We start from the raw sequence: 12,682 nt of genomic DNA on the forward strand, positions 1-12,682 counted from the left end.
CGACTGGTTCTTCCAAATGAAGACTTTAATTCTTTCCCAAGAATAAATTCCCAGTTTTTGCCAATGTGGGGGGAGAGGAAGTTACCTGGTGTGAGCAAAGGTGGTGGGGATGTGAGAATCCAAACTTTCTTAACCAGACTGACAATCAGTGATCCTTATTTTCGCACTCCTACTTCTGGAAGTATCTGGTGCCAACCATTTCCTGAGTCTTTGGGGCATTGATGGTATATACTGGGTTGGCTGTTAGCTTTTTTCCATCAGTTGCTTAGAAGCAGTTTTCTTAAATCTGCTTACTCATTGGACATCCTCCCATCTGCTTTCCTGCTTCCAAAATTTTGTTGCTATTGTCTCCTTACCTAAGTCTCCTTGTTTGAGGGTTTAGGGTCCCAAAACAAAACTATCCTCACTTTGGTGAGATTTCAGGAAAAAAGGCTAGAATCGATACAGGTGTTCAATCTGCTATTATTACTGGAAGCCACTTCTCTTTCTACTGCAGTTGGTCCTTTTGTCACTTCTCTCTCACACATCCTTCATGTCCCAGCATAAAGGACAAGCGTCTTTGGAATACATCCTCTGACACGAGCCCTCGCCCAAGGCACAGGGACGATTCCTTCCTTTGTTCTGCCCCTGGAACTTATTCTAGTACTTGCCAGCCCTTAATGCAAGTATTTGATTATTATCTTTCTAGCCACAGTCTGTGCGCAAGACCACGGTCTCCCAGGGTCGATTCTCCCTGCCCTCCTTTAGTGACAGAACTCCCAAGTTTGGGCTGGCACCTAGCAACTCAGAGACAGCCTGTATCCCCCAGCTCTCCTGCAGTCCTCTGTGGTCATGTCACGAAATCCGGATTAATGGGACACGAGACATAGTGTGTGCGGGCTGCAATCCACCTCCTTGGAGAAGCCATTTGCGGTAGGCTTCCTCCTCCTCCTTCCTGCTCACTGGGAGACGGCAAAGACTGAAGAATCCTGGAAGCTGGTCCTGAGGCAGAGCCACCCTGGCAGCCCGGAACCGTTCATTCTATCACGGGAGGAGTAACAAAGTCCTGCAGTATTTACGGAGCCGTATTTGGGCAGTCTCTCAGTTACGGCAGCATAGTCTGCACCCAGTAGAGGGACAGCATGGACCTTGAAAGTGAGACTATATCTTACTTATTTAAAAAAAAAATCTATTCATTTTAGAGAGAGAGAGAGAACAAGTGGGAAGGGCAGAGAGAGAGGGAGAGAATCTCAAGCAGACTGCCCCCTGAGCACAGAGCCCTATGCAGGACTCGCTCCCACGACCCCGAGATCATGACCTGAGCTGGAACCAAGAGTCAGATGTTTAACTGACTGAGCCACCCAGGCACCCCTATATCTTACTTATTTTTATATCTATTACTACATCTAGTGCTTAACATACAGTTAAGCTAAATCAGTGTCTGGATTTCCACAAGTAAATCATCCTGGTTGATTTCAACTTCTCCAGGAAAAAGGGACAATGCTTAAGGCTTGGAAGCTACTCAGCAGCACTTATGACATTTGAGGACACCAGAGCCAGTATTTGCCGGTAGCTTTGGGCAATATCCGACGCCTCTTCTTGTCTAACAAGGCGGGATGCTTCACACAAGTCTGTCCACTTCAGCAGCTGGACTCACTCCTCCCACTGAGAAAAGCAGTGCAGTCATGGAGGCGGGGGTAGGGTCCGTGCAGCCACAGCTATTTGCTGTCAGTGATCAGTACTGCTGTGTGTAATGCTACTTCCACCTTGTTTTCTGAATACAGCAGTAAAATACCGGTTTGGGTGGAGCGGGTAACTAACGTGGGTGTATCAAAGACGGGGGAGGTGACTGTGCGCAGAGTACTTTTCAGGACAGAACCGATGTGCCAGTAAAACTCTCTTCAATCACGACAGGACCCCTGGTGCAGCAGAAAGAGCACTGAACACGGAGTTAAGAGAACAGGGTCCTTGAGCAAACCACCGAGTTGCTAAAACCTCTGGGGCAAGTTGAAGCCGTTCTGGACATTAACTGTATTATTAACAACTGGGACTGCTGTTATCGGATCACCTGTCTGTTCTTTCCCGGTCCTGCGGCTACCGTTATTTATGGACTAAAATGGCCAGCATGTCGACCAGAGTGTGGCTGACCCCTGCAGCTTTTTTTTTTTTTTTTTAAGATTTTATTTATTTATTTGAGAGAGAGAGAGCGAGCACAAGAAGGGGGAACAGAAGAGGCAGAGGGAGAAGCAGGCTCCCCGTGGAGCAGAGAGCCTGATGTGGGGCTCGATCCCAGGACCCTGACATCATGACCTGAGCTGAAGGCAGATGCTTCATTGGCTGAGCCCCCCAGGTACCCCTCTGCAGCGTCTTTCTCGTGTCTGTTCCCCTCACTTTCTCACTGATTTTCTTTGCTGCCAGTGGTCCTCTGCTATACAACGAGCTGTATCTTCCCTTTCACTTGTAATTCTCTTTTCAGAGTGTATTCACCTATTCTATCAAATCGGTCTTAAATTTCACCTCATATCTGCTTCATTAACATTTGCTTTCCCACAGCCTTTCTACGGTAGCCCTTTTATATCTAAAAAATCCAAAATTAAGATGTTTCATCTATTTGCTCCTTCACGTTTCTTCCAGTTTCTCTAGTGACTCTAACTGGGAGGTTCTGTGCTTAAGAAGAGTGCTGAAGATCCTGTGTGATCTCAGTAAAAGTGTGACAAGGGGCTGGAAAATCAACCTCTTAATTTAGACAGATGGGACACAAATTGAGGGACTTTCAAGGGCTACTGAATCTTTTCCTGAAACATCAAGAGTTTTAAAGGGGAAATCTGATTAAATCATACCCAGGAGCACCAGCAAAAGGGACATGGGGAAATCACATGAAAGAAGAAACCGAGAGATTCTTAAATATATTCCTAAAATTTAAGGAATTGCCTATACTTTTTTTTTAAAATATTGTTTCCTAAAGTGCTCTATGTACCTACCTACCTACCTACCTACCTACCTACCAGTTTCTAAAATGCTCTGTGTAAGGACGCCTATTACTATATCCATGTATTAAAAGCTCTGAGAAATCCTGCAATAGCCCAACATTTCCCAAACTATTGGATCCAGGAAAACTCTTCTCAAATTACACCTATTAACATCACTCTGAAAAGCACCCTCGTTGAAGAAAAACGAGAGGCAATGCCTAGAATTTAAGAAATTATAATCTTTGTTCATCATGCCGGGAAGTTCTTAATAATCTATCTAACTCCTGTTTGGAGTAGTCTTTCTTATCTTTTCTCAGAGAGGGTTCAGTGTGGGACCCACACCATTCTTTGTGTTTCTGAGGCAGGAATCTGTTATTAAGGCTGTCCCTAAGCCTTATCTATGTGAGGCTGTAGGCCACTAAGTCCCACAAAAAGGAAATACATTTACAAAGACTTAAAAATCAGAAGAAAAGCCACTTTTAACATTCTTAGTACAGCAAGATAATTTAAAAAGAAACTATGACCAATCATACAAAATTAAGGAAGAAAAAAAAAACTGGCATAGGGTGCCTGGCTGGCCGTGTCAGAAGAGCATACGACGCTTGATCTCTGGGGCTGTGAGTTTGAGCCCCACACCGGGAGTAGAGATTACTAAAAAAAATCAAATAAACTTCTAAAAAAAAAGGTATGGGGAAAGATCACATTTTGCCAAGAAAAGTCACTGATGACCTTTTGAGCATGGCTTGACAAGACCTTTCACACGTGACTTCCAAAGCACTCACCACATCAGTGAAGCAGAAACAAGCCTAACCTGACTTCAGTATTTTTTGGCACTTTAGTATTTTTGATGGTTTCTGTATCCTTGCTATTGATACCAGTCGGTGGTTTTAAAGACTTACTGACACTAATACAGTAAATTTGACTTAGCAAGTTGTTCCTAAACTAAAAATGAGCAGCTACCATAGGAAGGAAAACAGGAAAACTTCACTACATTTCAAGAACGTTTAGAACACTGTTAAGATTTCAAGCCAAACTAAAATAATATACCAGCCAGCCACCAACATTTACTTAGACATGCTCACATACAGAACTGCTTACCTGTATTCTGAAACTCTTTCACGGCCTAAACTAGAAACACACTTGTATATTTAGAACATACTTTCACGTTTGTTTCATGTTTTTCTGCAACTTTTGAAGGTCGGACCAGTACTTTATTACATAGAGTGATTCCTTTCAGGAAACAATGGCTTTTACCCTAATAAGATGTTTTGTGATAAGCCAGGTAGAATGTGTGGGGTTGCAATTTTTATTTATTTTTAATTTTTTAAAGATTTTATTTATTTATTTGAGAGAGTGTGAGAGAGCAAGCACAAGCAGGGGGAGGGGCAAAGGGAGAAGCAGGCTCCCTGCTGAGCCCCCCAGCCCCCCACATGGGGCTCGATCCCAGGATCCTGGGATCATGACCTGAGCTGAAGGCAGACGCTGAACTGACTGAGCCACCCAGGCGCCCATGGGGGTAGCAATTTTTAAAGTGAACTTTCTGGAATTATATATTATCAGAATTGATGAAAACTGACCGACATTTAGAGATTTATTAAAATCATAAAGTATAAGCTATGCAGGCACTTCGCTTCAGAAAGAATTAAAATATCTTATTAAAGCAATATCTGATGTTCCCTGGTGTGTGTGTACCTCAGGGTCACTTGGGCGGCTCACCTTTTCCACGGCTTGACAGGGCAGACTGGAAGAAAGAAGATTCCCCCTAAGTCAGCCAGGACAAGAATAACTAACAGAGTAAATAGTCCTCGGCCATTCCAAGAAGTCCTCTTTAAACTTTTAAGTAACATGGCTATGAAGGATAAATCAGAAATCTTTATCTGCTAGCCAAACTGACTAACGGTGGCTGGAAACTTCCTCTTTCTCTCACAGACTGAGCAAAGCACGTTTCTTCAATTGACCGCTTTACTGTGGTAATCTCTGTACTCACAACGTCATCTCTAACTTTTTTTCCTAACCTGGCTTTGAAAGCTGAATGGGGAGCCGTGTCAGAATAGGTGGTCATCAGTGTGGCAACACGAGAGGACATTCCACCCCACCAGCCACATTGTCTAGAACTCTGCCACAGGAGAGGCGTCAAGATGAAGCGGCATTCCCTCGCCAAGTGGCCATCCTCTTTTAGAATCTAAATACTCCTGGCAAGACCCTTATTAAGCTGTTTTCAACCATTAATAGTTGTGTGTCTGTCTGTGAAGCAGAGATGGACTATTAAGGGATGTGAGGGAAAAACGGAAGAGAATAGGTCAAGGTCTCGGTGGCCAAAACACAGAAGTTAAGAAAACTGGGAAAGCCCCAAAGAGTCGCCAAAAATGAGTCCTGTCTACTTTGTAATTTGGCCCGGGGCCCTGAGACATTTGGGAATATTTAGTTTACTTCAGGAGGTATAATACCTTCCTATATCAACAAGGCATTGAGGTTGTGGCCAAATCAATTGAATTATGGAAAAAAAAAGAAATTAAGAACGACAATTATATATTTTTCAAATTACAGTTTCTTGACTATGCTGACGACACAGTCACTCAAAATGGGCTGAATGCCCTGAGGGGACAAGGACAATAACCTTTACAGGATAAAAATATGTCTGGCTACACATGTCATCTCTTCACATCCTGCTACACTTGGGAGAAATGATGCTGGCTCATTCTTACATACCATGTTACCCTGAAACACCACAAAATAGATTCTCTGGGGAATGACTGCTCACTTCCTTCTGTGAATTTCTCTTTTCCAAAAAGTAGACCCTTACAGATAGATTTGGGTTGTATGACCCATAAATACATACCTCGGGTATTTGTATCTGTATTACATGTGTAATATACATATTATATGCATATTATATGTGTATATATATATCTGATATATATGTATTTCTATCTGTACTATATGTGTAGGTATCTTACAGTTTGACTGTGGGGAAGCTGATTCACTGGTAGGCAATGAGTAGCAGATGAAATTGTCAAGTAGCCCAGGAGACTATTTTCCTCCCAGAATCTGAGTAAGAGGCTGAGACACCGAGACAACTGGGAGCTGATGGTGTTGGAGAAGAACCAGAGGGCAAACCCACAGCCTCTCACTGTTGGAGTTCCCATACTTGACACCTGCATGTTCCACAAGCTTCTGTCATTCATGAGATCTGGATCCTTTATCATTTATCCCCTCCTACCTAAACTAATTTGGCTAGATTTCAGTTATTTACAACACAAATAATTTTTTTAAAGATTTTATTTATTTATTTGAGAGAGTGTGTGTGCAGAAGCAGGGTGAGGGGCAGAGGGAGAAGCAGGCTCCCCACTGAGCAGGGCGCCTGATGTGGGGCTCGATCCCAGGACCCTGAAATCATGACCTGAGCCAAAGGCAGGCACTTCACCGACTGAGCAATCCAGGGGCCCCTTACAACACAAATAACTTTAAACAAGACATTATTTTATCTGATGACTCAATAAACAAGACATTATTTTATCTGATGACTCAACACAAATAGAGTATCGCTTTTACTGTTTCTAAAAACCTGGACCAACAGGAGACTACAATGATTATGGCACTTAATTACGGACAATTTCCCCTCTGTGACATATGCAGTTATGAACCCACCGATCCAGAATCAGAAAATCTTTTTCTACTGAAGACTATGAACTGCAGTTAAGAGGGTAGGAATAAAAAACAAAACAAAACAATTTAGTTTAGGCATTTAAAACATTCTCTTAAGGGGCACCTGGGGCGGCTCAGTCAGTTAAGCATCTGACTTGGTTTTGCCTCAGATCATGATCTCATGGTTCATGGGATCAAGCCCCGTATGGGCTCCTCGCTCAAGAGGGAGTCTGCTTGAGGATTCCCTCTCTCCATCTCCCTCTGCCCCTCCTCCCACTCATGCTCTCTCTCTCTCTAAAATAAATACATAAATAAATTTTAAAATAAATAAATAAAAGTTCTCTTAAGCAGAAACAGAAAATGTTGATCTTACTTGCTTTTAAAATCAAAAACAAAGAAGATAAGTTAAGCCACTTTTATTTTTTTTCATCTTTTTAAAATTAAAATTCAATTAATTAACATATAATGTATTATTGGTTTCAGAGGCAAATTGAGCCGCTTTTAAACATTAACTTCATATGAATGTTTTGAAGGGGCAAGAGGAAGCAGAGACAGGAAGGGAGCCAGGGGACAGAGGAAACGGAATCAGAGAGTAAGAGACACACTGAGATGAGAAGGAAGGAGAGAAAAAGATGGAGGGTGGGAGGAAACGGAGGAGGGACAGACAGGAGAGGGGTAACAGAAAAATAAAAATAAAAATAAGCCGCTGAAGGAGAGGCAGGACACAAGAGGAAGAGAAAGAATCACAGTAGAAGAGGAGCTACAAAGAGATGATGAGGCACGCAGAGGGTTAGGGAGAGGCCCAGAATGTTTAGTGTGTTAGTTAGAGGTTACTGTCAGACGCTGGGGGGCCAGTGGAGGGCAGGCTGTCCCCTAGAGAGCACTGACCACCTAACGCCCTTTGTAAAGGAACTTTAGAAGCTCTTCCATTGCTTTACACCTCAGGATTCTGCTCCAAGGATGCGACCACAGCATCTCATCAGTGGAGCTTCTCTTGGGTTATACTCCTTCCAACACGAGTTACCATAGATGTCTACATTTTAAAAATAAAATTTGAGACACGATGGTTTAATCAAAGTTAAACAGGCTTCCCTGCTGCAAGACTTCTGAGAGCCTTTGATATCAATTTCTAAGAGAGTGGAATATACATGGAATATAGGGATTCCCAAATTTACCTGGTCACAGAACTCATTTTTAAAAAGAATCACAAGGGATAACTGTTCTGCAGGACACACTGTGAGAAGCACTGTACCCGGAGGATCCTGTTCTCTCTATAGCTGGGCTTTATAATTACTTGCTCTAACTGTAACACCCCAAAGATCAGACAACAAGAAATAAAAGGCAAAATCTGGTTTAAAGCCTTGAAGTTTCCTATTCCTACAGCCAACATTGCTATTTCTTTATCTTGTTTTATCATCATATTGCTCTAAGCGCTTTCCATGGGAAGTTCAAAATTTATATTCTTCTATTTGATGCTCTCCATACTCTAGCACCTTCTAATATTTATCCTTATTTATGCTGTGCTATATGATACTCTTGCTTCCTTTCCTGCTAAACTTTGTCCACGTGATAATTAAATTTTGGAAGTGTGTGTGGGGGGCACCTGGGTGGCTCAGTCGGTTAAGCATCTGCCTTCAGCTCAGCTCATGATCCCGGAGTTCTGAGATTGAGTCCCACGTCGGGCTCCCTGCTCACCGGGGAGTCGGCTTCTCCCTCTGTATCTGCTCCTCCCCCCACTCGTGCTCGTGCTCTCTCTCTTAAATAAATAAATAAATAAATAAATAAATAAATAAAATCTTTAAAAAAAAAATTGAAAGTGGTGTTTGTTAGTTTCCCTGCAAAGTCCACAATGCCAGATCCACCTTTCCTTCTTCATGGGCACATGGTAGCCCAGCCTAACTGTGGTCTTGTAACTAATTTCTTCTCAGCGAACTTATTGCTGAAGTAATCTGCACCACAGTGGTTTCACTTGCTTGAAAGGAGCATTGCTGGGACGCCTGGGTGGCCCAGTCAGTGGAGCGAGCAACTCTTGATCTTGGGGTTGTGAATTCAAACCCCATATTAGGCATGGAGACTACTTAAAAAAAAAAAAAAGGAACATTGCTTGATTTAGAGCTTTTCTTCTTCCTTCTCCTATGCAGGAACAGTGTTCACAAAGATGATGATAGTATCTTAGGGTTGGCAGAAAATTAAAAAGGAAGGTACTTGAATGATGGCTCAGAGCAGAGTCCCTCCACCAACACGGACCAATTACCTTGAGACTATCACACAGAGAAATAAATTTTCAACTTTAACGAAGGGACTGTAATTCTGACTCTCTTTAAGACAGTAATTTGACATCCTCATTAACACAGAGTGTTAATAAAAACATTACAGTTTAAGGTATGCTCACATATACATTATTTTTGTAAACATTTTTCACTTTGATTTTGTTCCTTCTTACTTTTTGCAGGTAATTATTGTCTTCTAGCATGTGTTAATCTGAACATCGAAAATTAATGCTTTATGCATCAATTATATCTCAAGCTGGGGGGGGAGGGAGAAAACTTAAAAAACTAAGGCTAAGTATGGTCATAATTATCAGCTAATTATTTTGTTCTGTTTTCTTAATGCTTTCAAGCTACATCCTGAGTTATCTAAAGTAGATTCCTTTTTGTTAATTTATATCCAATCAATAATAAACCTTGAAATATAAAATTTCCCATGAATTCCTAATGATATGATATGGTTAATATCTTCATGAACTACAGTACATTTCTATGAAATAACATGTGTAAGGATATCTACTACTCAAAATGTATCTATTTTCTTAGATAAAGATACAGAATGATTTAACAATGATTGTTTCAAATGCAATTTGATGGGGAAACATTCTGCTAAACAGAAGAGCAAGTATTTGGAGGTAGCTACTGAAATATGTATGTATTTATGAATATATCTTTGGTAAAGAGCCAGACAAAATAAAGCATGACTCATTGTCAGTAAACATTCCCTAAATGTCCTTGTATTACTATGGGAGAGGTACTGTCTGGTTTTAATAATGTATATACAACGAATTACTATTTACATGTGCTTAAAGGCATTAAAAAACAATGATCTATTCAGCAGAAAGGACTTTAAAATCTAACAAATTAATTATCCTTAACTTTCTTGTCAGTAAGTTGAGGGGCTACTTGTTAGGAAATAATTAGATACAATAAGATTTTACTACTTATGTTTCTTGTAGTTGCAACTCACTAGTTTTTAGAAGTTCAAGGCATAAAGAATATGTTTTTATTATATTCATTTCAGAGGGTAGAGCAAAAGGTATTAATAAATGCTTTTTTTTTTTTTTGGACCACAAAATATCTAAAGTTTCATCTCTGATTGAGATGACAAGGGAAGGAATTTGCAATCAATCTTACAATGGTAAAACTGGAAGGAATCTTAAGAGATCATAATGACCCCATTTTACAGATGAGGAATCATACTTTGAAACCCTGTTTTAACTAAAAGAGGCTTCTTGAAAAGAAAAAAACAAATTCTTCATGGAATTCTAAGCCTTGTACAATTCAAAGCGTTAACAGGAAGTTTTAACATCTCTCTGAAGGGCTGGCCTTATCATCTTTCCACTTCATACACGGGAGAAAACTAAGGTATGAGCAAGCTAAGCAGTTCCTTTATCATCTGTCTGAATCCGCGTGTAGCTGGGAATGGAAGCCAGAACTTTCAAAGTTGGAGCATCCTCACTCACAGGGGGAGGCTGGCTTATTGGGAAGGGATGCTGGCTGGGGCTGGTGAGGGGAAGCCATGTTTGGGAAGTCCCCTCACGGACTACTGCATTTCTCAAGCGAATACTTGAAGATTGCAAAATGCTTGCTTAAGTGAGTTTCAGGTGACAATGCAATCTTAAAACAACAAAAACCACCCAAAACATTACAGTGTATCAGATTTCCTAACTTCCTCTAAAAAAAGTGTCCTCAAATCCTAGAACTTTAAAATATGCTTTATTACGCTGTTCGGTCTTAAACACCCATGGAAATGCGTACAAATTACTTAGTTTGTATTTGCGTAACGTGAGTTGTCTTTGCAAAATCCTTCCTTCAGGGTCTCAGGGAACATTTAGAAAGAGACTCTTCATTGGGTTCCCTCCTTCTCTATTCAGAACGCATTTTCTGATATATTAGCACCCTGGAACGTTAAGCACCCATTACAAATACCATAAAGGAAAAGTTCGTGACAAAATCTCAGTGTCTCTCTCTCTCTCTTCTCCACCAAACCACCAAGGATGACAAACTTCTAAAGACAACTCAGCCCTTACTAAGCAAAACAAGGAGCCTCCACGCTGTGCCTCTGTCCCCGATGTCCTGATGATCCATCCAGCTGCTACCTGAGACACATTCCCACGGGTCACATGGCCCAGCATTTCTGATGACCACATTCGTTGCTGTGAGGTGTTCCAACCATTACAGCATCCCCCTCCCTCTCTGAACGGTGCCCAATGAGCTCATGCAGCAGGCTGGGCTGGAGCAGCGCTCGCCGTCAAGCCGGAGGGATCAATCACCAACGTGGGAACCCCACTTTGCAGTTCTCCCGGGCGGCACGGAGCGGGGTGCAGAAGGGGCGCTCGGAGGAGGGTGGCCGGGTCAGGGTGTGCGCAGCAAGGGGCGCCGAGTTTGGGGAGCAGGCAGCAGGGGGAGGGGTACCGAAGAGATGGGGATCCCAGCACCCGCAGGGGCAGAGAGCGCGGGGCCAGAGAGGGTCCGCGAGGGGGGGGGCCGGTTCAGGCGGGAAAGGAAAGGCGCAGGAAATGGGCGCCAAAGAAAGAAGTGAGAAATTGCGGAGGAGGAAGTCGTCCCTGGAAGAGGAGGGGCAAAGGGGAAGCGAGGATGGAGTGTTTGCACTTTCGAGAGGGAAGGGCCGGAGCCTCCTCCAAGCCGGGCGGGGGCGGCCGACCGCGGGGGAAGCGGCGGTCCCCGGGGTGCCCCGGGGTCCCGGCGGCCCTACCTGAAGCGCTCCTGCCCCGCCGTGTCCCACAGCTGCAGCTTGATCCGCTTGCCCGGCTCGATCTCCAGCAGGCGGGAGAAGAAGTCCACGCCGACCGTGGGGTCGCAGGCGGGGGAGCGCAGCCCGGGGAAGCGGCCCTGGGTGAAGCGGTGCAGGAGACACGACTTGCCCACCGTGGAGTCCCCGATTACGATGAGGCGGAACTGGTAGATCCAAATGGTCTCCATCGCTCACGTGCCCTCGCGGCTCGGGGGCCGCCCCACCCGTCCTGCCGCCGCGGGGCAAGTTTGGCGGCGGGAACTGTCCCTTCAGCACCGCCCGGGCGTCCGCCCGCCGGCTTCCAGCATATTCCTGCGACTGCGGCCGCCGCCTGGTCCCCGCCCTCTCTGGAGGGAGGGGCGGGACCCGGCCAGGCCGGGGGCGGGGCCTCGGGCCAGTGGGCGGGGCGGGGGCCGCAGCTCGGGTGGGGGTGGGGGGACCGCCCGGGCTGGCTGCGCGCGACTCCCGCCCCCGCCCTCGGTAAATCTCTCTCCCCCAACGCTCACTGGGCGCCGCCGGGTAGGTGGGTGTGGCGAGGTGACGTGACGGCTGCGGCAGCCAATGAAAATGAAGCAAGGGCTCCACCCCTAGGGTCAGCCAATGAAAAGTGAGGATCGTTTTCTTGAGGGCGAGAGGGCGGGCTTGTCGGAGTAGGGGTGGGCTTCTGCAAGTCAAGGAGGCCGGCACAGGGGTCAGTGGTGTTGAGACTGCCTCTGCGGACGGTAGCGGCCCTGGGAGCTCTGCCCCTTCCCGACTGCTGCAGGTTCCAGCTGACGACGTCCTGCTATCTGGCCTTGCTCCGCGCCGCATCCGACGCGCTCAAGGTGAAGGAGCGAAGAACAGAATCGAGATAAATTTGCAGAGCCAGTTCTGGATGCTTCTAGCAAGCGCTTTGGCCATTGCTCCTGCCACCGAGTATCCTCCTCGTTGCTTTCAGTGCCACAGAAGAGGGAGAAGAATGCCTGGGATCACGCCATCCTCTGGGGGCCTTCCAGCCCGGAGGAGAGGAGGGGGGAAAAAAGTGCAATGTTGAGATGCTCACGAAAGCTCCTATTCTTCTGGGT

General features: G+C 44.6%; 1 protein-coding gene across 3 annotated transcripts in view; it reads right to left on the reverse strand.

Annotated features, from left to right (window-relative positions):
- RAB39A (RAB39A, member RAS oncogene family) overlaps positions 1-11,961 on the reverse strand; it is a 28,807-nt gene extending 16,846 nt beyond the window's left edge. For 2 of the 3 annotated variants that reach the window (XR_005835091.1, XM_008690221.2), the window contains exon 1: positions 11,580-11,961. Coding sequence is in view for 2 of the 3 variants with exons in the window: in XM_008690221.2 (XP_008688443.2) it covers positions 11,580-11,806 (227 nt within the window). In the remaining variant the exon portion in view is untranslated. Of the gene's footprint in view, positions 1-10,562; positions 11,431-11,579 lie in introns of those variants that run through there. The other variant, XM_040631261.1, reaches the window with a different exon arrangement.
- Between the last annotated feature and the right edge of the window lie 721 nt (positions 11,962-12,682).

This window comes from Ursus maritimus, unplaced genomic scaffold (assembly GCF_017311325.1).
Source record: "Ursus maritimus isolate PB19 unplaced genomic scaffold, ASM1731132v1 scaffold_16, whole genome shotgun sequence".
Lineage (NCBI taxonomy): Eukaryota > Metazoa > Chordata > Mammalia > Carnivora > Ursidae > Ursus > Ursus maritimus.